The sequence below is a fragment of the Macaca fascicularis genome, chromosome 8 (assembly GCF_037993035.2).
Source record: "Macaca fascicularis isolate 582-1 chromosome 8, T2T-MFA8v1.1".
In the NCBI taxonomy this organism is placed as follows: domain Eukaryota; kingdom Metazoa; phylum Chordata; class Mammalia; order Primates; family Cercopithecidae; genus Macaca; species Macaca fascicularis.
Window position 1 is genome coordinate 41,507,241 of NC_088382.1, and position 24,032 is coordinate 41,531,272.

A 24,032-nucleotide genomic window follows, 5' to 3' on the forward strand; every position below is an offset into this window, starting at 1 on the left:
CGACAAGAACGAAACTCTGTCTCAAAAAAACAAACCCAAGTTTAAGTATTATGTTTTATACATTTGTTAGTGTAAAATTTATAGTAGTAACAAGGACAGCGTCTTCTGTCGTGATAAGCCTGGGGAACCTAGGGAGTAAAGTTCTGTTAAGGCAACTTGAGAAAGGATAGGTGGGGAGGGAATGAAACCAGTGTTGAATGTTAGCTGCTTAACTTTCTGCTTCTCCCTTCTCATGCCTTTTCCCTTCCCTTTGTCTAATATTGAGACAATGAAATCCAGGTTACTTATTTATATATTTTTGTGAGACAGAGTTCTGCTCTGTCGCCCAGGCAGGAGTGCAGTGACGGAATCTCAGCTCACTGCACAAGTTATTTAGATTAGCAAGATAGCAAGTGCTTATGTCTCTGAGTTTCTGTTCATTACTTTATAATAATCAATACACTGAAGAATATCACCCTAATCACCCCCATTCCTTTTCTCCCTTCCACCCCATGATGTACCAGCTCAGTTTCATAGACATCAATTCATGCTTAATAGACCACCGGGAAGATACCCACAATCTGCAAGTAATTTAACCAAAACTACCTTGTTCAATAAAGCTAATCCTTTTCACTTCCTTGTTTTGCCTGAAGAGGGCAGAGTTATCTATTTGAGTAATGAGAAGTATTTGCTGTGAAGTTGCATGTATTCTAGCTGAAATCTAATAAACCAGAGGACTTTCTTACACAGTTGAATGCAGTTGAGTTAGAGGGGGTTTTAGTTTCTTGATTTTATTTTTTCCTTTCTGCAGTGACCCTTTATTTTCTGCTCAGCGCCTTCCCCCTCATGGCTACCCCTTGGAACACCCGTTTAACAAAGATGGCTATCGGTATATTCTAGCTGAGCCTGATCCCCACGCCCCTGACCCCGAGAAGCTGGAACTTGACTGCTGGGCAGGAAAACCTATTCCTGGAGACCTCTACAGAGCCTGCTTGTATGAACGGGTTTTGTTAGCCCTACATGATCGAGGTATGTAAAGTATTGGAGATCATATGGATGCAGGGTTACTTTGAACTGCCATCATTAGCCTTGTCAGTCTAGAATTAGGTGTACATCTCAGTCTGTTGCCACTGCCTTACCCCCATCTCAGACTAGATTCTTCCAGAATGTGCAGGAAATTCTGTTCCTTCCTATGAGCTCCAGCCGTTTGATATACATACATATAGTTTTTTAAAACTTTGTATTTTGAACTAATTTTAAATTTGCAGTAAAGTTGCCAAAAATAAGTTTTTTTCTAATCAGGCTTTTCCTAATGATAATATCTTAGAAAACTGTAGTACAGTTATCAAAACTGGGAAATTAACATTGGTAAATATTATCAGCACAACTAAAGAAAGACCTTCTTCGATTTTACCAGTTTTTCCATTCACACTTAATTCTCTTTAGTCTGTTGCAGTTCCAAAGCCATTGTTTATCTTTCATGACCATGATATTTTTTAAGTGTTTTAATGAGTTATTTTGTTGAATATTCCTCAGTGAGGATTTGTCTGATGTTTTCTCATGATAAGACTGAAGTGGGCCGGGCGCGGTGGCTCAAGCCTGTAATCCCAGCACTTTGGGAGGCCGAGACGGGCGGATCACGAGGTCAGGAGTTCGAGACCATCCTGGCTAACACGGTGAAACCCCGTCTCTACTAAAAAATACAAAAAACTAGCCGGGCGAGGTGGTGGGCGCCTGTAGTCCCAGCTACTCGGGAGGCTGAGGCAGGAGAATGGCGTAAAAACCCGGGAGGCGGAGCTTGCAGTGAGCTGAGATCCGGCCACTGCACTCCACCCTGGGCGACATAGCGAGACTCCGTCTCAAAAAAAAAAAAAAAAAAAAAAAAAGACTGAAGTTAGGCAGTTTGGGGAAGAATAACACAGAAACAATGTCTTATAGCATCATCTCATGGGATTCGTGATGTCAGTAGGTCTTACTGGTTACGTTGACCATGATAATTTGGTTAAGGCGATTCTGCTAGCTTTCTCCACTGTAAAAAGCTACTGTCTTTCCCTTTATACTTAACAAATGTCTTCAGCAAAAGTACATCGAGTCTATCTATGCAAATATCTTGTTTGTTTTTAAACTTATGTCCACTAATTTTAGCACTCATCAGCGGATATTGTCTGCAACAATTATGATGGTGTTGTTTGATGATTTTCTATTTCCTCTTTCCCTTTTCCATTATTTAATTTATTATTTGTATCAGTATGGACTCATATATATTTACTTTATTCCAGGGAGTGTAATCCAATACCTTATTTTGTTGTTTAAATTATTCCAGCTTTGGCAAGTAGGAGCTTCTTCAAGAAGTTGGTTCTTGTGTTTTTTCAATAAACCGCATCTTTTAAAAAAAATTTTTTTTTCTTACTTTGAGGCATCAAAAGGTGTTCCTGGCCAATTTTATATTTTCTGTGCCCCAGGCCTACTTCTTCACTGAGCCCTGGTTCCTTTGATTGGAGCATATTGTTTAGAAATTAACATCTAGGTGCTCACTTCCATATAGCACATATACCAAAATTGGAACGATACAGAGAAGATGCATGGCCCCTGTGCAAGAATAACATGCAAATTCGTGAAGCGTTCCTTATTTTTTTTAAGTAATGAAGTAAATAAACAAACAGAAATTAATAGCTAGGTGTTAGGTGTGCTATTACTAGGCGTCATTGCTTCTAGACTCCCTCAGTGGTCAGAGATAGGAAATGCACGTGTGTATGTACAAACCTGCATGTACACACATAACAATTTATATTGATACCTGGGATGACAGCCTTCTTCCTTTCCTTATTTGTAACATCTTCTTCCAACAGTGGGAAATGTGAATAATTAGATAGATAATTATCTACAATATATTTACTTTATTTCACAATATACTTTATTTATTTTGTTATAGAGATCAGGGTCTCACTCTGGCCGGTATGCAGTGATGCAGTCCCGGCTCACTGCAGCCTCAACCTCCTGGGCTCAAGCGATCCTCCTGCCTCAGCCCCCTGAGTAGCTGGGATCACAGGCACACACCACCACACCTAGCGGGGTTTTTTTATTTTAATTTTTTAGAGGTGGGGTCTTACTGTGTTGCCTAGGCTGTTCTCAAACTCCTGGGCTCAAGCCATCATCTTGCCTCAGCCTCCCAGGGTCTTGGGAGTGAGCCACCATACTTGACCTTGTTCATATTTAATATGCACCTAAAGTAGTTTCAGAATTTCTTTCTTTTTATTTTTTTTTAAATGGAATCTCACCCTGTCACCCAGGCTTGAGTGCAATGGTGCAATCTCGGCTCACTGCAACCTCTGCCTCCCGGGTTCAAGTGATTCTTCTGCCTCAGCCTCCTGAGTAGCTGGGATTACAGGTACATGCCACCACGCCTGGCTAATTTTTTGTATCTTTAGTAGAGACGGGGTTTCACCACGTTAGCCAGGCTGGTCTTGAACTCCAGACCTCGTGATCTGCCCGCCTCAGCCTCCCAGAGTGCTGGGATTACAGGCGTGAGCCACCGCACCCGGCCAGTTTCAGAATTTCTGACCCCTGGAAGAAACATTTGCTGAGTAGATTATAGCATTTATGTATAGCTCTTTTTTTCTTTAGCCTTGCCATTACTCAGTCCAAGATACTGGTAACTTAGATTAGTTCTTTTCTTCCCCACTTCCTTTAGTGTGGTCATGTCCAGTTAAGTTAGGTTAATTTACTAGTGTTTGATGCCATTTTGGATTCTCCCACATGTTGATTGTTTCTGTGTATGTATGTTTGGAGTGAGGATGTGTGAAACATTACTATGGTTCTGGGAGTCAGAGTTGTACAGAATGGTTTACAAAATGTCACTCCCTCATCACCCCTAAAATGCTCTTCTCATTCTCTTTTTTCCACCAGCTTCCCACCCACACTCTAGTTTCTAGTTTATCCTTCCTGTATTTCTTCCCAAATGAGCAGATACAGTACATGTATATATTCTTTTATCTCCTTTTTTTTGGTTTGTTTTTGGGTTTTTTTGGTTTGATTTGTTTTCTGAGGCTGAAAGATAGTGGCGTGATCTCGGCTCACTGCAGCCTTCACCTCCTTGGCTCAAGCAATTCTCATGCTGAAGCCTCGCAAATAGCTGGGACTACAGGTGTGTGCCACCACCCCCGGTTATTTTTGTATTTCTAGTAGAGATGGGGTTTCGCCATGTTGGCCAGGCTGGTCTCAAACTCAGGTGATCACCCATCTCAGCCTCCCAAAGTGCTGGGATAACACATGTGAGCCACTGCGCCCAGCCTTGTCTCCTTTTTTATACATGAATAGCAGCGTGCTATAGTCTTTGCTCCATGCAATTATTTATTTTTATTTTTATTTTATTTTATTTTATTTTATTTTGAGAAAGGTTCTTGCTCTGTCATCCAGGCTGCAGTGCAGTGGTGCGATCTCAGCTCACTGCAGCTTCCACCTCCCAGCTCAAGCAGTCGTCCCATCTTAGCCTCCCAAGTAACTGGGACTACAAGCACACATCACTGCACCCAGTTAAATTTTAATTATTTTTTTAGGGGCAAAGTCTCCTTCACTGTGTTGCGCAAGATGGTCTTGAACTCCTGACCTCACGTGATCCTCCTTCCTTGGCCTTCCAAAGTGCTGGGATTACAGGCATGAGCCATTGCATCTGGCCTCATTGTTTGCTTGTTTTCGAGATGGGGTCTCTGCCACCCAGGCTGGAGTGCAGTGGTGCAATCATGGCTCACTGCAGCCTCAACCTTCCCTGATAAAATCAGCCTACAAAGCCTCGAAATTCTCTCCCACCTTTTGCCATTTTTTCTTTCTGTGGAAGTCATGGGGTTCTCCCCTGATTATTTATATTGCCCCCTTATCTCACATAATGGCCTGGTAATAAAGTAAGATTCAAACCATATACAGAGGTAGAGAGATGAATTACAGTGAATACCTGTCTTAGTCCCTTTGTGTTGCTACAAAGGAGAACCTGAGGCTGGGTAATTTGTAAAGAAAACAGGTTTATTGGGCTGAAAGAAGCATGGCACCAGCGTCTGCTTCTGGTGAGGATCCCAGGCATGTCTACTTATGGCAGAAGGCAAAGCGGAGCAGGCATTAGATGGCAGAGGAAGCAAGACAGGGAGGGAGGTGCCAGGCTCTTTTTAACAACCAGCTCATCAGAAACTAATAGAGTGAAAACTCACACCCCCACACTCCTCATTAATCTGCTCTTGAGGGTCTGCCCTCATGACCCAAACACCTCCCTTCAGACCCCACCTCCCACATTGGGATCAAATTTCAACCTGCACTTAGGAGGGTCAAATACCCAAGTTACAGCGATACCTTATACACTTTTCACCCAGATTTTAACAGTTCTAGATTTTGCCATGTTTGCTTTATCTGTTTATTTCTTCTTTTTCTGAATTAAAAAAAACACATATCAGCCTATATATGCTAAAAACTATGCATCTCTTAAAAAAATGCGGCTATTGGGGCCGGGCGCAGTGGCTTACGCCTGTAATCCCAGCACTTTGGGAGGCTGACGCGGGCAGATCACCTGAGGTTGAGAGTTCAAGACCAGCCTGACCAACATGGAGAAACCCCATCTCTACTAAAAATACAAAATTAGCGGGTGCGGTGGCGCATGCCTATAATCCCAGCTACTCGGGAGGCTAAGGCAGGAAAACCTCTTGAACCTGGGAGGCGGTGGAGGTTGCAGTGATCCGAGATTGTGCCATTGCACTCCAACCTGGGTGACAAGAATGAAACTCCATCTCAAAAAAGAAAAAAAAATGCAGATATTTTCTTTTATAACCGAAATAATTCCTTGCTATTCAAATTCAGTTCATAATCAGATTTCCTTGATTGTCTTAAATACCTGTTCATCTCCTGAGATATTAGTTACAAAAGGAAAATTGTCATTTCGCAGTGGAGAAACCTGGCAGGCATCATCTTGATCAAGTGACCAGAGTGAACATCACTATTTTGATAGCATATATGATACACTGAGGGGCACAACATTACCTCATTGGAGTTCTGAGTAAAAGTAACAATAACCTTGACCTTAAAATGAGGAAACACCAGGTCAGGCACAGTGACTCACGCCTATAATCCCAGCACTTTGGGAGGCTGAAGTGGGTGGAAAACCTGAGTTCAGGAGTTTTTTTGTTTGTTTGTTTGTTTGTTTGTTTGTTTTTGAGACGGAGTCTCGCTCTGTCGCCCAGGCTGGAGTGCAGTGGCGCGATCTCGGCTCACTGCAAGCTCCGCCTCCCGGGTTCACGCCATTCTCCTGCCTCAGCCTCCCGAGTAGCTGGGACTACAGGCGCCCACAACCGCGCCCGGCTAATTTTTTGTATTTTTAGTAGAGACGGGGTTTCACCGTGGTCTCGATCTCCTGACCTTGTGATCCGCCCGCCTCGGCCTCCCAAAGTGCTGGGATTACAGGCGTGAGCCACCGCGCCCGGCGAGTTCAGGAGTTTGATACCAGCCTGGTCAACATAGTGAAACCCCATCCCTACAAAAATACAAAAATTAGCCAGGCATTATGGCAGGCAACTGTAATCCCAGCCACTCGGGAGGCTGAGGCGGGAGAATCACTTGAACGCAGGAGCCAGAGGTTGCAGTGAGCTGAGATTGCGCCATCACACTCGAGCCTGGATGACAGAGCGCGAGACTCCATCTCCAAAAAAAAAAGAGAGAGAGAGAGAAAACAGAAAACACCAGACAAATGTAACTGAGGGACATTCTGCAAACTGAAATGACCAATATTCTTCAAAGTGTCAAGCTTATGAAAGGTTGAGGAACTGTTTGAGATTGGAAGAGACTAAGGAGACATAACAACTAAATGAAATGTAGAATCTAGGATTAGAACCTGGGCCAGAAAAGAGGTTATATTACTTGGATAATTGGCTTAATTTTAAGAAGATCTATGGATTATTTAATAGTATTGTTAATTTTCTGGTTTTGATGATTATGTTATGATTATACATGATGTGAACATTTGGGAAAACTGAGTGAAGCACACACTAGGACTCTGCTATTTTTTGAAAGTCTGAAATTGTTTTAAAACAGTTAAGGTTAGGTGCAGTGGCTTATGCCTGTAATCCCAGAACTTTGAGAGGCCAAGGAGAGCAGATTGCTTGAGTCCAGGAGTTTGAGACCAGCCTGGGCATCGTGACCGAACTCTGTCTCTACAAAAAATTAGCTGAGTGTAGTAGCACTTGTAGTACCAGCTACTTGGGGGCTGAGGCAGGAGGATTGTTTGAGCCCAGGAATTCAAGGCTGTAGTAAGTCAAGATGACGCCACTGCATTCCAGCCTGAGCAACAGCATGAGACCTTATCTCAAGGGAAAAAAAAAAAAACTAGTTAAGAGGCTAGGCACAATGGCTCATACCTGTAATCCTGTTACTTGGGGGGCCAACACAAGAAGATCACCTGAGGCCACGAGTTCAAGGCTGTGGTGAGCTGTGGTTGTGCCACGACACTCCAGACTGAGTAAGAGAGCAAGACCCTGGCTGTAAAAAAAAAAAAAAAAAAAAGATGGATGGGGTGGCTCACGCCTATAATTCCAACACTTTGGAAGGCCAAGGCGGGCAGATTTCAAGCCCAGGAGTTCAAGACCAGCCTGGGCAGCATGGCAAAACACCATCTCTACAAAAAAAATGAAATATAGAAATTAGCTGGGCATGGTGGCACGTGCCTATAGTCCCAGCTGCTTGGGAGGCTGAGGTGGGAGGATTGCTTGAGCCTGGGAGGCAGAGGTTGCAGTGAGACGAGATCACACCACTGCACTCCAGCCCAGGTAATAGAGCGATACTCTGTCTCAAAAAAAAAAAAAAAAATCTTTTAAACAAAAATTTATTCAAATTAAGTTCCAAACTCATCACCATTGGTTTTTATATTTTAGGGAATATGCAGTATAATTAATATCAATCAGATGTCTTAAAGATAATCAAATGTAGGCCAGGCACAGTGATTCAGCCTGTTATTCCAGCACTTTGGGAGGTCAATGCGGGTGGATCACCTGAGGTCAGGAATTCAAGAGCAGCCTGACCAATATGGTGAAACCCCGTCTCTACTAAAAATGTGAACATTAGCCGGGCGTGGTGGCAGGTGCCTGTAATCCCAGCTACTCAGGAGGCTGAGGCAGAAGGATTGCTTGAACCTGGGAGGCAGATGTTGCAGTGAGCCAAGATCGTGCCACTGTACTCCAGCCTGGGCTACAGAATGAGACTCTGTCTCAAAAAAAAAAAAAAAAAAAAAAAAAAAACCGGTGCGGTGGCTCACGCCTATAATTCCAACACTTTGGGAGGCCAAGGTGGGCAGATCACGAGGTCAGGAGTTCAAGACCAGCCTGACCAACATGGTGAAACCCTGTCTCTACTAAAAATACAAAAACGAGCCGGGCGTGGTGGCATGCACCTGTAATCCCAGCTACTCAGGAGACTGAGGCAGGAAAATTGTTTGAACCCAGGGGGTGAAGTTTGTGAGCCGAGATCGCACCACTGCCCTCCAGCGTGGGCGACAGAGCGAGACTCTTATCTCGAAAAGGAAGGATAATCACATGGAATAAAAACTAGGTAACCTAACAACTTTCTCTTTTTTGTTGCTTTCTCATTCTTTGCCAGTATCTTATGTTGAGATTTTTAAACTCCTCAAACACCTGACCTGATATTTGTGATTTTTAAATTTTGTTTTATTGGACTAATGTTTTTGTAGCAATTGCCCCCAAGAACCTCAAATAAGTTGCAGGCCTTGTTTTAATCTCTCACCACAGCTCCCCAGTTAAAGATCTCAGATGATCGGCTAACTGTGGTTGGAGAGAAAGGTTACTCTATGGTGAGGGCCTCTCATGGAGTTCGGAAAGGTGCCTGGTACTTTGAAATCACCGTGGATGAGATGCCACCAGATACCGCTGCCAGACTGGGTTGGTCCCAGCCCCTAGGTAAGCTGGGGCCTTAATATGGACATCACAGCAGATAGAGAGGATAGACCATCTGGCCAAGGACTAAGGCTTCGAGGCTGTTGGGTTTACCAGATTGTGGGCATAGAATGCAGTTCCTGAGAGTTGAGCTGGTTTGCAATTCCCGGGATATTTTTGTAACTCTTTGCTTGTGAGAAAGTTTCTAAGCAATTTTACAAAATTAACCAAAAAACATGAATAGGATCTTTTTCCATCAGCAAACCAGGTTTGACTTGCAATCTTCTGACTTCCTGTGTATCTTTTTATTGGGACAGGTAACCTTCAAGCTCCTTTAGGTTATGATAAATTTAGCTATTCTTGGCGGAGCAAAAAGGGAACCAAGTTCCACCAGTCCATTGGCAAACACTACTCTTCTGGCTATGGACAGGGAGACATCCTGGGATTTTATATTAATCTTCCTGAAGACACAGAGACGGCCAAGTCATTGCCAGATACATACAAAGATAAGGTGAGTTTGTCCTCGCCCGGCAGATTCCTGGCTTTGAAGATCTGTGGCAGCCAGTGCTTATCTCTGCGGCTTGCGTGATCTCTTAGGAGCTGACCCACGGCTCACGTTTTTTCCTAACCTGTTATGACATTTTCAGAATAACAATCAGTACACAAATAGTCATCCATTCATTCTTCTACCCATCTATCATTTGTCTTTTTTTAGTGCACTGCAGAGAAAATAGACATCAGGACACTTCACTCAGTACTTCAGGATACATAAACTAGAGTTCAACCTGTTTAATTCATTCTTTTGATACAAAATTTATGTAAAATGAAGTATACAAATTTTAAGTGTGTATTCACTGAGCGTTGAGTTTGACCTAAACTCCTGTTGAAATGTAGGATCCACCAGGCATGATGGTTCATGCCTATAATCCCAACAATTTGGGAGGCCAAGCTGGGAGGATTGCTTGAGCCCACGAGTTCAAGACCAGCCTGGGTAACATCACAAGATCCCATCTCTACAAAAGACTAAAAAAATTAGTAGGGCATGGCAATGGGTGCCTATAGTCCCAACTACTTGAAAAGCTGAGATGGGAAGATAATTCAGCCCAGGAGTTCAAGGTTACAGTGAGCTGTGATCACACCACTGCACTCCCCCCAAAAAAGAGATGTAGACACTTACCATCACCTCAGGAAGTTTCCTCATGCCTTTTCCCAGTTAGTCCCTACCCCCACATAGAGGCAACCACTGTTTTAGCTTTCTTTCCCACTATACTTTAATTTTTACCTCTTCTTGAACTTAAATGGGCTCATGCAGTCTGTGGTCTTTTACATCTGGCTTTTGAGAGTCGTCCATGTTGCTGCGTATATCTGCACACCCTTTTCAGTGCAGGATAGTACTGCATTGCATGAATGTGCCCCAGTGTGTTTATGCATTTTCCTACTGACAGACACTTGGGCCGTCTCAGGTTTGGGGCTACTATGAACAAGATGCTATGAATATTCTTGTACAAGTCATTTTGGATCATTGGATAGTTACATATTCAGCTTTATAAGAAATTGCCAAACTCTTTTCCCACCATGTATGAGAGTTTTAGTTGCTGACATTATGATTGTCTGTCAACTTAATTGTAGCCATTTTGATGGGTGTATAGTAATATCTCATTGTGAGTTAAATTAGCATTTCTTTGATGACATACTGGACATTTTTCTTTTTTTTTTTTTTTTTTGAGACGGAGTCTTACTCTGTGCCCCAGGCTGGAGTGCAGTGGCGCGATCTCGGCTCACTGCAAGCTCTGCCCCCCGGGGTTCACGCCATTCTCCTGCCTCAGCCTCCCAAGTAGCTGGGACTACAGGCGCCCACCACCACGCCTGGCTAGTTTTTTGTATTTTTTTAGTAGAGACGGGGTTTCACGGTGTTAGCCAGGATGGTCTCGATCTCCTGACCTTGTGATCCGCCTGCCTCGGCCTCCCAAAGTGCTGGGATTACAGGCTTGAGCCACCGCGCCCGGCCAATACTGGACATTTTTCATGTGCTTTTCAGCCACTCATCTGTTTTTTTGTGAAGTTTCTCTTCAAATATTTTGCCTGTCAATATTGCTATTCTGAGACTTGTCTGTTCATTTTTTTTTTTTTTTTAAGTTTAATTTTTTTTGGTAGAAACAGGGTTTTTTTGGGTTTTTTTTTCCATGTTGCCCAGGCTGGTCTTGAACTACTGGGCTCAAGCAATCTGCCTGCCTCAGCCTCCCAAAATGCTAGGATTACAGGCATGAGTCACTGCACTTAATAGTGTCTTCTGAGGCACCAAAGTTTTAATTTTTATGAAGTCTAATTTATCAAATTTTTCTTTTATAGTTATTTCTTTCCATGAATTAAAACAAAATCTTTGGCTACTCCCAGTCATGAAGATGTTCTCCCATGTTTTCCTTTGAAAATATTATGGTTTTAGCTTTTACACATAGGTCTCTAATTTACCTTGGATTAATTTTTTTTTTTTTTTTTCTGTAGACAGAGTCTCGCTCTGTTGCCCAGGCTAGAGTGCAATGGCACGATGTTGGCTCACTGCAACCTCCGCCTCACAGGTTCAAGCAATTCTCCAGCCTTAGCCTCCTGATTAGCTGGGATTACAGGCACCCGCCACCACACCCAGCTAATTTTTGTATTTTTAGTGGAAACAGGGTTTCACCATGTTGGTCAGGCTGGTCTTGAACTCCTAACCTCAGATAATCCACCTGCCTCGGCCTCCCAAAGTGCTGGGATTATAGGCATGAGCCACTGTGCCTGGCCACATTAATTTTTATATATAGTATGGAAATTAATTTTTTTTCCATATGATTACACAATTATCCCAGCACCATATGTTAACTCTTTCCTTTCTCCACTGGATTTCTTTGATGCCTTTATTGAAAATCAGATGTTTGTGTTAAGGAAAGGTTTACTTTAGAGCTCTGTATTTCAGTGATCTATTTCTTGTCTTTTATGCCCATATCACAGTGTCTTGGTTATCATAGCTTTAGAGTAACTCTTTAAATTTGATAGTGAAAGTACTCTGAGTTTATTCTAATAATAAGCAGCCTACAGTCTCATTTTTATTGATTATATCACACTACTGACTCTTATTGTACCATCCTGCCTTCTGGAACTCTTTAAATATATACCACACTAATGCCTGGTTTTACAGAACACAGAGGTCTGCACTTAAAGGATTCTGTAGGAGTTTTTTCAATGATTCATTTACATTACAAAAAAAATTTTTTTTTTTTAATTGGAAAAAAACAAATTTTTTGACCAGGCACTGTGGCTCCATGCTTGGGAGGCCAAGGCAGGCAAATCACTTGAGGCAAGAGCTCGAGGCCAGCCTGGGCAACATGGTGAAACCCTGTCTCTACAAAAAATGCAAAAATGAATTAGGTGTGATGGCACACACCTGTAATCTCAGCTACTCAAGAGGTTGAGGCATGAGAATCTTAAGTCTACTTGAGCCTAGAGGACAGAGGTTGCAGTGAGCCAAGATCGTGCCAGAGAACTCCAGCCTGGGTGACAGAGAACAAGACTGTCTCAAAAATAAATAAATAAATAAATAAATAAATAAATAAATAAATAAATAATTTTTAGTGACATGTCCACATGACAGGCTACTATGGATCTATTCAAAATCCACATATATACTGATTATAAAATGGTCTCTAATGTAGTTGCCAAGTTAAAAACTCAGATGCAAGACAAAACCTATAATATGTTACTATTTGTATGGCTTTTTGGGCCTTTTTTTCTTTCTTTCTTTCGTATGTTTATCTGGTGTTTTATTTTGAGAGAGTCTCGTTCTGTCACCCAGGCTGGAATGCAGTGGTATACAATCTCGGCACACTGCAGCCTCCGCCTCCCAGGTTCAAGCAATTCTCCTGCTTCAGCCTCCTAAGTAGCCAGGATTACAGGCGTGCACCACCACGCCCAGCTAATTTTTATATTTTTAGTAGAGACGGGGTTGCACCATGTTGGCCAGGCTGGTCTCGAATTCCTGGCCTCATGTGATCTGCCTGCCTCAGCCTCCCAAAATGCTGGGATTACAAGCGTGAACCACTGCGCTCGGCCACGTGTGTTTTTTAATTTTGAAGACAATATATGCCTGGATTCTCTGGAAGGATACAAGGACACTGGAACAGTGATTACTTTTTGCAGGGGAAACTGAGGATAAGGGACATAGTAAGAGAGAGAGAGACTCTCATTTTATATGCTTGTATATCTTGGGAATTCTTTTTTTCTAACCATGTTTAATACATATATACGTTAAGAAATTGAAATTTTTTTAATTAATGTCATATATTTCTCTGGAAGTGAATAAATAGACTCTTAAGAACCAGTAAGAAAGAGGCGACCCAGAGACCACCTGTGGGAACAGATGGGAAACTAGGACGTGGAAGAAGGTGACCTTCAAAATATTTTCTTTTTCTTTTTTTTTTTTTTTGAGACGGAGTCTCGCTCTGTCGCCCAGGCTGGAGTGCAGTGGCGCGATCTCGGCTCACTGCAAGCTCCGCCTCCCAGGTTCACGCCATTCTCCTGCCTCAGCCTCCCGAGTAGCTGGGACTACAGGCGCCCACAACCGCGCCCGGCTAATTTTTTGTATTTTTTAGTAGAGACGGGGTTTCACCGTGGTCTCGATCTCCTGACTTTGTGATCCGCCCGCCTCGGCCTCCCAAAGTGCTGGGATTACAGGCGTGAGCCACCGCGCCCGGCCTTTTTTTTTTTTTGACATGGAGTCTCGCTCTGTCACCCAGGCTGGAGTGCAGTGGCCGGATCTCAGCTCACTGCAAGCTCCGCCTCCTGGGTTCATGACATTCTCCTGCCTCAGCCTCCCAAGTAGCTGGGACTACAGGCGCCCGCCACCACCCCCAGCTAATTTTTTTGTATTTTTAGTAGAGACGGGGTTTCACCGTGTTAGCCAGGATGGTCTCAATCTCCTGACCTCGTGATCCGCCTGTCTCGGCCTCCCAAAGTGCTGGGATTACAGGCTTGAGCCACCGCGCCCGGCCACCTTCAAAATATTTTCATACAATAAGGGATTGTAGTCTGGGTGCGGAGGCTCATGCCTGTAATCCCAGCACTTTCGGAAGCTGAGGCAGGTGGATCACCAGAGGTCAGGAGTTCGAGACCAGCCTGGCCAACATGGCGAAACCCTGTCTTTACTAAAAATACAAAAAGTAGCCGGGTGTGGTGGCGCATGCCTGTAATCCCAGCTGCCTGGGAGGCTGAGACAGGAGAATTGCTTGAACCTGGGAGGCCGAGGTTGCAGTGAGCCAAGATCACACCACTGCACTCCAGCCTGGGTGACAGAGTGAGACTGTCTCAAAAAAATAAAAAAAGAATAGGCTGGGCTCGGTGGCTCACGCCTGTAATCCCAGCACTTTGGGAGACCAAGGCGAGTGGATCACCTGAGGTCAGGAGTTTGAGACCAGCCTGGCCAACATAGTGAAACCCCATCTCTACTAAAGATACAAAAAATTAGCCTGGTGTGGTGGTGGGCACCTGTAATCCCAGCTACTCGGGAGCCTGAGGCAGGAGAATCACTTGAACCCGGGAGACGGAGGTTGCAGTGAGAAGAGATCACACCATTGCACTCCAGCCTGGGCAACAAGAGCAAAACTCCATCTCAAAAAAAAAAAAAAGAGTACGAGATTGTAGACTCAAGAAACTTGTCATTTCTTTCAGTGAGATTATTGGAAAAGATGTGTGAATTTCGCCACTTCTATGGGTATTTTTATTGTGGTGTGTATGTATTTATATTATTAAGTATTTTTTCACATTTCTTACTAAAGGCCTTCTGAAAATGTTTTAATAAACATGTGCCATCTGGTATTTTTTAAGAAGTGTGTAATAATTCAAAATCTAGCAAAACTCAACTGCAAAGATGTTTAATATCTGTTGTAGAGCTCAAGGGGTTAACACTTTGTGTGCGGATGCATTTTTTTCATGATGATGGAGCCGATGCTTTATTGTGCTTTTTTTTCTTTCTTGGTTTTCAAGGCTTTGATAAAATTCAAGAGTTATTTGTATTTTGAGGAAAAAGATTTTGTGGATAAAGCAGAGAAGAGCCTGAAACAGACTCCCCATAGTGAGGTGAGTCATGGCCATAAGAAAATTAGAATCATAAGGCCTTGAGGGTTAGGACCCGTTCCTTCATTATAAAAGTGAGGAACACAAGGCCCAAAGGGGAACAAAGGGGCATCTGGTAGCCCCACTAGCCAGTGGCAAGCTCGCCCTCTGCTTATTGTGTTTTGTTCTTTATGTAGTACCATGCTGCTGCTGTTAGAGGCATGATCCTGTTCTTTCAGGATCATTCTGTAGAGAAATCTGTAAGAGACTGAGGAAGCAAATCCAGTGTCTTTATTCTTTATCAGAGGAGGTATCAAGTCCAAAGGGAGGGAACCTGGAGTGGGAGAGTAGACCTTGTGGTGTGGTCCAGGGGCACTCGGAGCTGTAATGTCTCACTCAATGTCCTTCAGAACTTTCTCTGCCTCCACTTCCGGAGTTGCTGGAAACATGTCTGCCCAAGGTCATAGCACAGTCAGAGAAAGGCTGGCACATCTGGGCCAACCACAAGGGCCAAAAATAAAAAGGGAAGTTGGGTGGAGAGGAAGAACGTTAAGCTGGAAACTTTTTTTTTGTAAAAATGCTAATGCTGTAAAGCCACCCAGGACACTAATACAAGGAGACGTAGGTGAAATAAAGTAGAGTTTCAGCTGTTTTTAGGAAAGAAATACTAAAGAGAAAAAATTATTAGATCTAAAGATGTAATAACCAGAAAGCCCCCTCTTGCTAAGAAGAGAAGGCAGCCTTTTCTGAAGAACTGAAGTGGTCAAGAGAGAATATTCAGTCTAATTCTGGGAGAGAAAGGGAAGAACATGAGAATCCAGAGATGTGACGTAAGAGTCTTAGAGAACTTCAAAGTGAAAAAACAGAAGTGAGAACTGACACAAGGGAAAGGGATTGATAAATAAGCACTCTTAAACAGGTGTGGTCCCAAGCAGTCCATGGAAGGCCAGCTTGCTTTAAAAAAAAAAAAAGATTGTAGAGATGAGGTCTCACTATGTTGCCCAGGCTAGTCTTGAACTCCTGCCCTCAAGTAATCGTCTCTCCTCGGCCTCCCAGCTTACTTTTATAAATACAATGCAATGAATAATAAAATATAGAACTGTTTGGTATATGTAGCACAGGAATTCAGAAAACAAAGCCCAGGAGTTTGAGACCAGCCTGGGCAATATAGTGAGATCCTGTCTCTATAAAAAAATTTTTTTAATTAGCTGGATGTGGTGGTGTATGCCTGTAGTCCCAGCTACTTGGGAGGCTGATGTGGGAGGATCACTTGAGCCAAGGAGGTTGAGGCTGCAGTGAGCCAAGATCACACCACTGCACTTCAGCCTGGGTGACAGAGTGAGATCCTGTCTCAAAAAAGAAAAAAAGAAGCCTGAATAGTGCAGATTAACATGCTTGAAAAATCAAAAGTATTATAAAAATTGAAGATATTGTTGTTATTACACAAGTTATGTACTGTTCTTGGGTGTGTGATTAGCAGTCTGGCAGCAGCACTTCTAACGTATTTTCCTAGAGAGTTCTTTGTTTGTTTGTTCTTTTTTACAATTCTGAAGTAAAATCATGGTTTTTGTTCCAGATAATATTTTATAAAAATGGTGTCAATCAAGGTGTGGCTTACAAAGATATTTTTGAGGGGGTTTACTTTCCAGCCATCTCACTGTACAAGAGCTGCACGGTACGTACATGTTTCCATCCCATGGGCAAAACTTGAGGGAAGCAGATGAATGGGTTGCGATGACAAAGCTACTGAGCGCTGGAAAGAAATCCAAGCAGCCTTAGAGTTGCACGTGTGTTGCTACCATTACTGTTTAGTCCAAAAACAGCTTGGGCATCTTAGGGAGTATTTGCTGGATAGAAAAAGGTCCTGCAATTAGTGTGTGCTATACTTTTCCCTTGAGTGCGTGGTGTGGTGTTGCTCTTCAGTAGGAAGGATAAAAATGCACATACACAGATCCTCCTGGTGGGATGTCATGATAACCCACCATTATTAGTCATTGTTGCTTACATTCATTTTTTTTTTGAGACAGTGTCTCACTCTGTTGCATAGGCTCACCATAGCCTTGACCTCCTGGGCACAAATGATCCACCTCAGCCTCCTGAGTAGCTGGGGTGTGCTCATTTTTTGGTTTTGGTTTTTGTAGAGACAGGATCTCACTACATTGCCCTGGCTGGTCTCAAAGTCATGGGCTCAAGCAGTTCTCCCAGCTCAGCCTCCCAAAGTGCTGGGATTACAGATAGGCATGAGCTACTATATCTGGCAGGTTTTTTTTTTTTTTTAAATATGATCCAGCATGAAGAAGGGTACTATCATTAGGGTCTGTTGGTCTTAAAAATATATAGGTAGGTAGGTAGGTAGACACAGATGTAGATATATAGAAAAGTTGGAGCCGGGTGCACTGGCTTACGCTTGTAATCCCAGCACTTTGGGAGGCCAAGGTGGGCGGATCACTTGAAGTCGGGTTCGAGACCAGCCTGGCCAACATGGCGAAACCCCATCTCTACTGAAGATACAAAAATTAGCTGGGCTTAGTGGCACATGCCTGTAATTCCAGCTACTCAGGAGTCTGAGGCAGGAGAATCGCTTGAACCCGGGAGGCAGAGGTTGCAGTGAGCCAAGATCATGCCACTGCACTCCAGCCTGGTGACAGAGCAAGACTCCGTCTCAAAAAAGAAAGAAAAAGAAAAGTTAATGCATGAAGATTTCCATGTATTTTCAGTCTGTCAGTAGGCACCATTGAAGCAGGTAAAAAAAAGGAAATCTGTAGGTTGTAAACAGTGTAAACCAAAAACTGTCTTGAGACAGATCTCAATCAATTTAGAAGTTTATTTTGCCAAAGTTAAGGACCTGCCCGTAAGAAAAAAACACAGAATCACAGAAACAGTCTGTGGTCTGTGCCTTTCTCCAAGGATGAATTTGATGACTTAAAAATTTAAAAAAGAAAAAGGGCTGGCCGGAGTGGCTCATGGTGGTAATCCCAATGCTTTGGGAGGCCAATATAAGAATCAGTTGAGGCCGGGCGCGGTGGCTCAAGCCTGTAATCCCAGCACTTTGGGAGGCCAAGACGGGCGGATCACGAGGTCAGGAGATCGAGACCATCCTGGCTAACACGGTGAAACCCCGTCTCTACTAAAAAATACAAAAAATTAGCCGGGCGCGGTGGTGGGCGCCTGTAGTCCCAGCTACTCGGGAGGCTGAGGCAGGAGAATGGCGTAAAACCGGGAGGCGGAGCTTGCAGTGAGCTGAGATCCGGCCACTGCACTCCAGCCTGGGCGACAGAGCAAGACTCCGTCTCAAAAAAAAAAAAAAAAAAAAAGAATCAGTTGAACCCAGGACCTTGAGACCAGCCTGGGCAACATAGCAAAAACCCCTGTCTACAAAAAATACAAAAAATTAGCCAGGCCTGGTGGTACATGCCTGCAGTCCCAGCTACTTGGGAGGCTGAGGTGGAAGGATCCGCTGAGCCCAGGAGGTCAAGGGTGCAGTGAACCATGATCACCTTGTTGGCGCTGCAGCCTGGACAATAGAGTCAGAGCATGTCTCAAAAAAATAAAAAGTAAAATGAAGGGGAAATGCGGGCTGGAGGGGAAAGTGGGAGGGTATCGTCATCCACATGTTGCAAGAGAAAAGGAGCAGATAGGGGAAAGTCAATTATGTATTCATCTCATGCCCAGTAAATCAGTACTTCACATAAGATAAGGTGAACATAAAGTAGCTGCCTATGGGGATATTTAAGCTTTTATCTGTAGGTGTCTGCTTAGCAACAAAAGGAAAGGCAGTTTCTTGCATGACTCAGCTTTCAGCTTAATTTTTTCCTTTTGACAGAGCAAATTGGGATCCTGAATTTTTATTTTCTTTGACAACAAAAATCAACACTGATCTCTTTTAGTTACCTAATTCTTAATGGACATCAGGATGTTGACCACTTTTAGTAATATTTAATATATATCTCATTTGTTCCATTTATCCCCCGAGTATTGTAGCCATGTTTAAAGTGAAAATTTCCTGTGTCAAATTAACTTTTCCAATACCTTTTGTCCATTTTTTCCATGTCTGCTTGAATTGAATTCGCTCCAGGTTTCCATTAACTTTGGACCATGCTTCAAGTATCCTCCGAAGGATCTCACTTACCGCCCTGTGAGTAACATTACAAATGCCTGCATGCATCCTCGGCATTGCCGTGGCTGCTCTAGTCACCGTGTTCTGTTTCTGATTCCTCCTGCAGATGAGTGACATGGGCTGGGGCGCCGTGGTAGAGCACACCCTGGCTGACGTCTTGTATCACGTGGAGACAGAAGTGGATGGGAGGCGCAGTCCCCCGTGGGAACCCTGACCAGGTCCCTCTTTTCTGTCAAGGACTTTCTGGGGAATAATACTGGGGGTTTTGTTTTTGTTTTTGAACTGTCTCAAATGTTCTCCCAAAGATGCTACAAAACACAGCCTCTCCTTTTAGCAAGTTAAAAGGCTGGGTAGGACTACGGGAGACTGCCTGCCTTTCACCATTTTCTCCCGACTTCCAGTGACTGCTCTTATTTTGTGTACCACAAGCCAACAACCGCTGACTCCAGGATTGTGTAAGCCCCCTGTGAAATCAGTGCTGTACTGCATACCCTGCCAGCTGTGACTTGTTATCCTACTATATTTTCTAAAGAGTGAATAATATTGTCCGAGTAACTCATTTGAAAGACATTTCCTTCTGTGGGCATTGACTCCATCCCACCTGTTTTCCAAGGAAATGGTAACCTGTTTCTGAGAACACCTGAAATCAATGGCTACACATTCCAAACCAATCTAAACACTATTTCCCTTTGGTGTGGGTTTGGTTTTGTTGTTCATTTTGAAATATACTTTTGAACACTGAGATCCCTAAAACTACTAGATCTCTAGAAGTGTAATTGTGAAAGAAACTTGCTTGCAGCTTTAACAAAATGAGAAACTCTTCCCAAATAAAACTTGTTTTGAAGTTTGTGTGACACTTTGCTTCCCTTCAGGTTGGGTGCCTCTTGGTGACAGTGTTCAGAAATGTAAGCAGCATGAGGAAAGGAGCTGGCACTGGGAGGAAGAGCCAGGTTTCTGACTTGTGTTTTGGCCGCTTTCCTGTTGCTCCTATTCTTGCCAATCAGCCACCCCATTTCCTGTGAAAATCTGCCACCTTGAGGAAAGGAACAAGAATTTCAAAGGGCTAATGGTCTCCCTCCTGGTCTTCCCTTGGAACGTGGATGTTGATATGTGCAGGTGGTTTCCTGTCTTGCTTATCTTCCTTTGCCCTTAGCTGATGGCTAAAGGGCAGTTTTCAGACTATTAAAGACTGAAATGTAAGAATGAGCCTTCCAGGCACCGTGGTTCATGCCTATAATCCCAGCATTTTGAGACATTAAGACAGAAAGATTGTTCAAGACCAGGAGTTCAAGACCGCCTGGGCAACATAGTAAGACCCCTTCTCAGTAAAAAATTAGCCAGACGTGATGACACATGCTAGTAGTCCCAGCTACTTTGGAGGCTTAGGTGGGAGGATCCCTTGGGCCCAGGAGTTCCAGGCTGCAGTGAGCCATGTTTGCACCACTGCACTCCAGCTTGGGCAACAGAGCATGACCCTGTGTCCAAAAATAAAAATAAAAAATAAACCTTTCTTTTGGATTCCTATATAATTTCATTGTCTTCCTTTTTCTTTTCTTTTCTTTTTTTTTTTTTGTTTCTGTTTTATTTTGTTTTTTTGAGATGGAGTCTCGCACTGTCACTCAGGCTGGAGTGCAGTGGCACAATCTCAGCTCGCTGCAACCTCCGCCTCCCGGGTTCAAGCAATTCTCCTGCCTCGGCCTCCTGAGTAGGTGGGACTACAGGCACGTGCCACCACACCTGGTTAATTTTCTGTCGTATTTTTAGTAGAGACGGAGTTTCACTCTGTTAGCCAGGATCATCTCGATCTCCTGACCTCATGATGTGCCCACCTCAGCCTCCCAAAGTGGCTGGGATTACAGGCGTGAACCACCAGGCCCGGCCTGTCTTCCTTTTTCAATACATCAGTCTTACAGCAAAGACAGCCCTCCCAGGATTGCCCAAAGACTCTCTTGCATTTACCTCTCTACCTTGGTTAATAGATAGAGTGGCTCACCACATGGAGGGTGACATGCTGCTGCAGAGTCACCATGTTAAGCCTGTGGCTCTTCTGAATATCTTGTCATTTTCCTGTTTAAGAGAGTTCCCACACTTCAAGACAATATTGGTATTTTAACATAGTAGCATTGACTAATGTATTTGTCTCCTGATGAATCACCCAGACACGTTGATTTGGCCACTCTGTATCTGAACAGGAAAACTTGTACAGGTCGAGTGTGATTGGAGGCTGAGGCTCAGCCCTAGACACCTATTAATGCATGAGCTGGTCTTCAAGGGCAGACCTGGTTATAAAGCTTCTAGGTCATCGGAGTTTGAGGGACTCCAAGAAAATGAGGGTGGTGTTATTTAGAGGAAGCTGAATGTTAATTCTTTGTAATAGAAATTACCATATATAAGTTGTATACCCACTGTCCATCTAAATTATAAAATTAGCTTTCTGTATATATTTCATTTTCACAAATCAAAGGTTACAGGTAATGATGTTCTTCTCAAACATCAAAAGTGTGTGTGTGTTTTAATACAGTTCATTTGAAGGGCTCAGAGAATATCTACTCTTCACATAGTCCTATATAAAATAGTTTCTGTAATCAGATCAACAGTGATAACTTGTTTTATTCCAGTGTAAAATTAAACAAGTGGAAAATATCTCCACAGAGACCAGAAAGGCACAATTACATAGTTTGAAGGAGGCAGTTAGAATCCAGCAAACGAGTGGGTTTGTTAAAAGCCCGTTTCTTGACTGTCAGCCTGTTATCTTGAAACTAGAATATATGTTGCTTTAAGATATCTTTAAACACATAACTGTTTTCTCTTAGCTGGTAGTGGATGATAATTCCATTTGAGAAATACTTCTCTACAACTATCCTCTCTCAACTCTGAGGCACTTAGGTAAACAATAATTTTATCCATGCCAAAAATAAACTAAGAATCCAAATAAATTATAATAAATACCTCTACTAGTTGTAAAATTTTAATATCTCAATAAATACCACAGTGTTCCCACTAATGCTGTTTTTTAATTTAGTTTGTCATAATTTGGTTTCATCAACTCCTTTGTCTTTTTTTTTTTTGAGATGAGGTCTTACTATCTTGCCCAGACTGGTTTCAAACTGCCCTCCAGCAGTTCTCCCACCTCAGCCTTCAGAGTAGCTGGCATTGTGGGTGGGCACCACCGTGCCCAGTTCCTGCTTTCTAATAAATAAGCCAGAGCTCTGTCTCCAAATGGTGCAAATCATCAATGCTGTTAAAACAAGAATGGAAAACTTTCACGTGGTGATGGTGATTTTTTTCATCGTCCCTACCTTCCCATCCCAGTGTGTGCGTGTGTGTATAACTTTTTTTTTTTTTTTAAGACAGCCTTGCTCTTTCGCCCAGACTGGAGTACAGTGGCTCGATCTTGGATCACTGCAACCTCCGCCTCCCGGGTTCAGGCAATTCTCCTGCCTCAGCCTCCCAAGTAGCTGGGATTACAGGCATGCACTGCCACGCCCAGCTCATTTTGTATTTTTAGTAGAGATGGGGTTTCTCCATGTTAGTCAGGCTGGTCTTCCCCCTCGGGCGATCGCCTGCCTTGGCCTTCCAAAGGGTTGGGATTACAGGCGGGAGCCACCTCGCATAAATTCTCTTGACTTTTGAGAAAGGAAATTTGGCCGGGCGCGGTGGCTCAAGCCTGTAATCCCAGCACTTTGGGAGGCCGAGACGGGCGGATCACAAGGTCAGGAGATCGAGACCATCCTGGCTAACCCGGTGAAACCCCGTCTCTACTAAAAAATACAAAAAACTAGCCGGGCGAGGTGGCGGGCGCCTGTAGTCCCAGCTACTCGGGAGGCTGAGGCAGGAGAATGGCGTTAAACCTGGGAGGCGGAGCTTACAGTGAGCTGAGATCCGGCCACTGCACTCCAGCCTGGGTGACAGAGCAAGACTCCATCTCAAAAAAAAAAAAAAAAAAAGAGAAAGGAAATTTGCTTTCACCATATTACCCCTTCTTCCAGCCACTTCTCCCAAAATACTAAAGTTTAGCCTATTTAAGCAGAGAAGTTGCCAGCCCCAAACAAAGTTGACAGCTGTGGAATTATCTTACTACTAACTGGCATCATAAATAACAGAAATGTTAACTAATATTGTTTATTCTCTCATATTTGGCACTGCCTTTAATTTTAATTAGGTAAATAAACATTCTCAGTTATAATCTTCCTCTTCCAGGGCCCATTAATCAGCTATTGCTTATAGAATTCTTTAAGAACTCGGCGCAGTGGCTCACGCCTGTAATCCCAGGACTTTGGGAGGCTGAGGTGGGTGGATCATGAGGTCAGGAGATCGAGACCAGCCAGACTAACATGGTGAAACCCCGTCTCTACTAAAAAATACAGCAAAAAAATTAGCCGGGCATGGTGTCGGGCACCTGTAGTCCTAGCTACTCGGGAGGCTGAGGTAGGAGAATGGCGTGAACCTAGGAGGCGGAGCTTATAGTGAGCCGAGATTGTGCCACTGCACTCCAGCCTGGGTGACAGAGCAAGACTCTGTCTCAAAAAAAAAAAAAAAATTTAAAAACTCATGTAGGTTGTGCTTATGGAAATTAAATTTTTATGAAGGATCCTGGTAACATAGTCTAAATAATTGAATTGCATAATTTCCCAGTAGTTCTTTTCCTTTTAATGAGCCTGTCTAATTTAGTTTGACTAATTGAAAGCTTTGTCCAGGACTCCTCTAGTGTAGAGTTGTAATCTACTAGCATAGATTTTTTTTTTTTTTTTTTTTTTTGAGACAGAGTCTCACTCTGTCACCCATGCTGGAATGCAGTGGCACAATCTTGGCCCACTACAACCTCCGCCTCCCGGGTTCAAGTGATTCCCCTGCCTCAGCCTCCCAAGTGGCTACGACTACAGGTGTGCACCACCACACCCAGCTAATTTTTTGTATTTTAGTAGAGACGGGATGTC

General features: G+C 43.4%; 1 protein-coding gene and 1 non-coding gene across 10 annotated transcripts in view; both read left to right on the forward strand.

Moving 5' to 3' along the window:
- ASH2L (ASH2 like, histone lysine methyltransferase complex subunit) overlaps positions 1-19,939 on the forward strand; it is a 36,340-nt gene extending 16,401 nt beyond the window's left edge. For 3 of the 9 annotated variants that reach the window (XM_073998573.1, XM_005563064.4, XM_005563065.4), the window contains 7 exons: positions 791-1,008; positions 8,751-8,918; positions 9,212-9,405; positions 14,910-15,002; positions 16,555-16,653; positions 19,054-19,113; positions 19,202-19,939. In XM_073998573.1, coding sequence (XP_073854674.1) covers positions 791-1,008; positions 8,751-8,918; positions 9,212-9,405; positions 14,910-15,002; positions 16,555-16,653; positions 19,054-19,113; positions 19,202-19,309 — 940 coding nt within the window. In that variant the 3' untranslated portion in view covers positions 19,310-19,939. The remainder of the gene's footprint in view (positions 1-790; positions 1,009-8,750; positions 8,919-9,211; positions 9,406-14,909; positions 15,003-16,554; positions 16,654-19,053; positions 19,114-19,201) is intronic. The other 6 variants (XM_005563067.4, XM_005563068.4, XM_005563066.4 and 3 more) reach the window with 3 other exon arrangements.
- Positions 2,507-2,613, forward strand: LOC123575335 (U6 spliceosomal RNA). The gene has a single exon (XR_006700634.2). It is a non-coding gene; the product is annotated as a U6 spliceosomal RNA (small nuclear RNA).
- Positions 19,940-24,032: the final 4,093 nt, after the last annotated feature.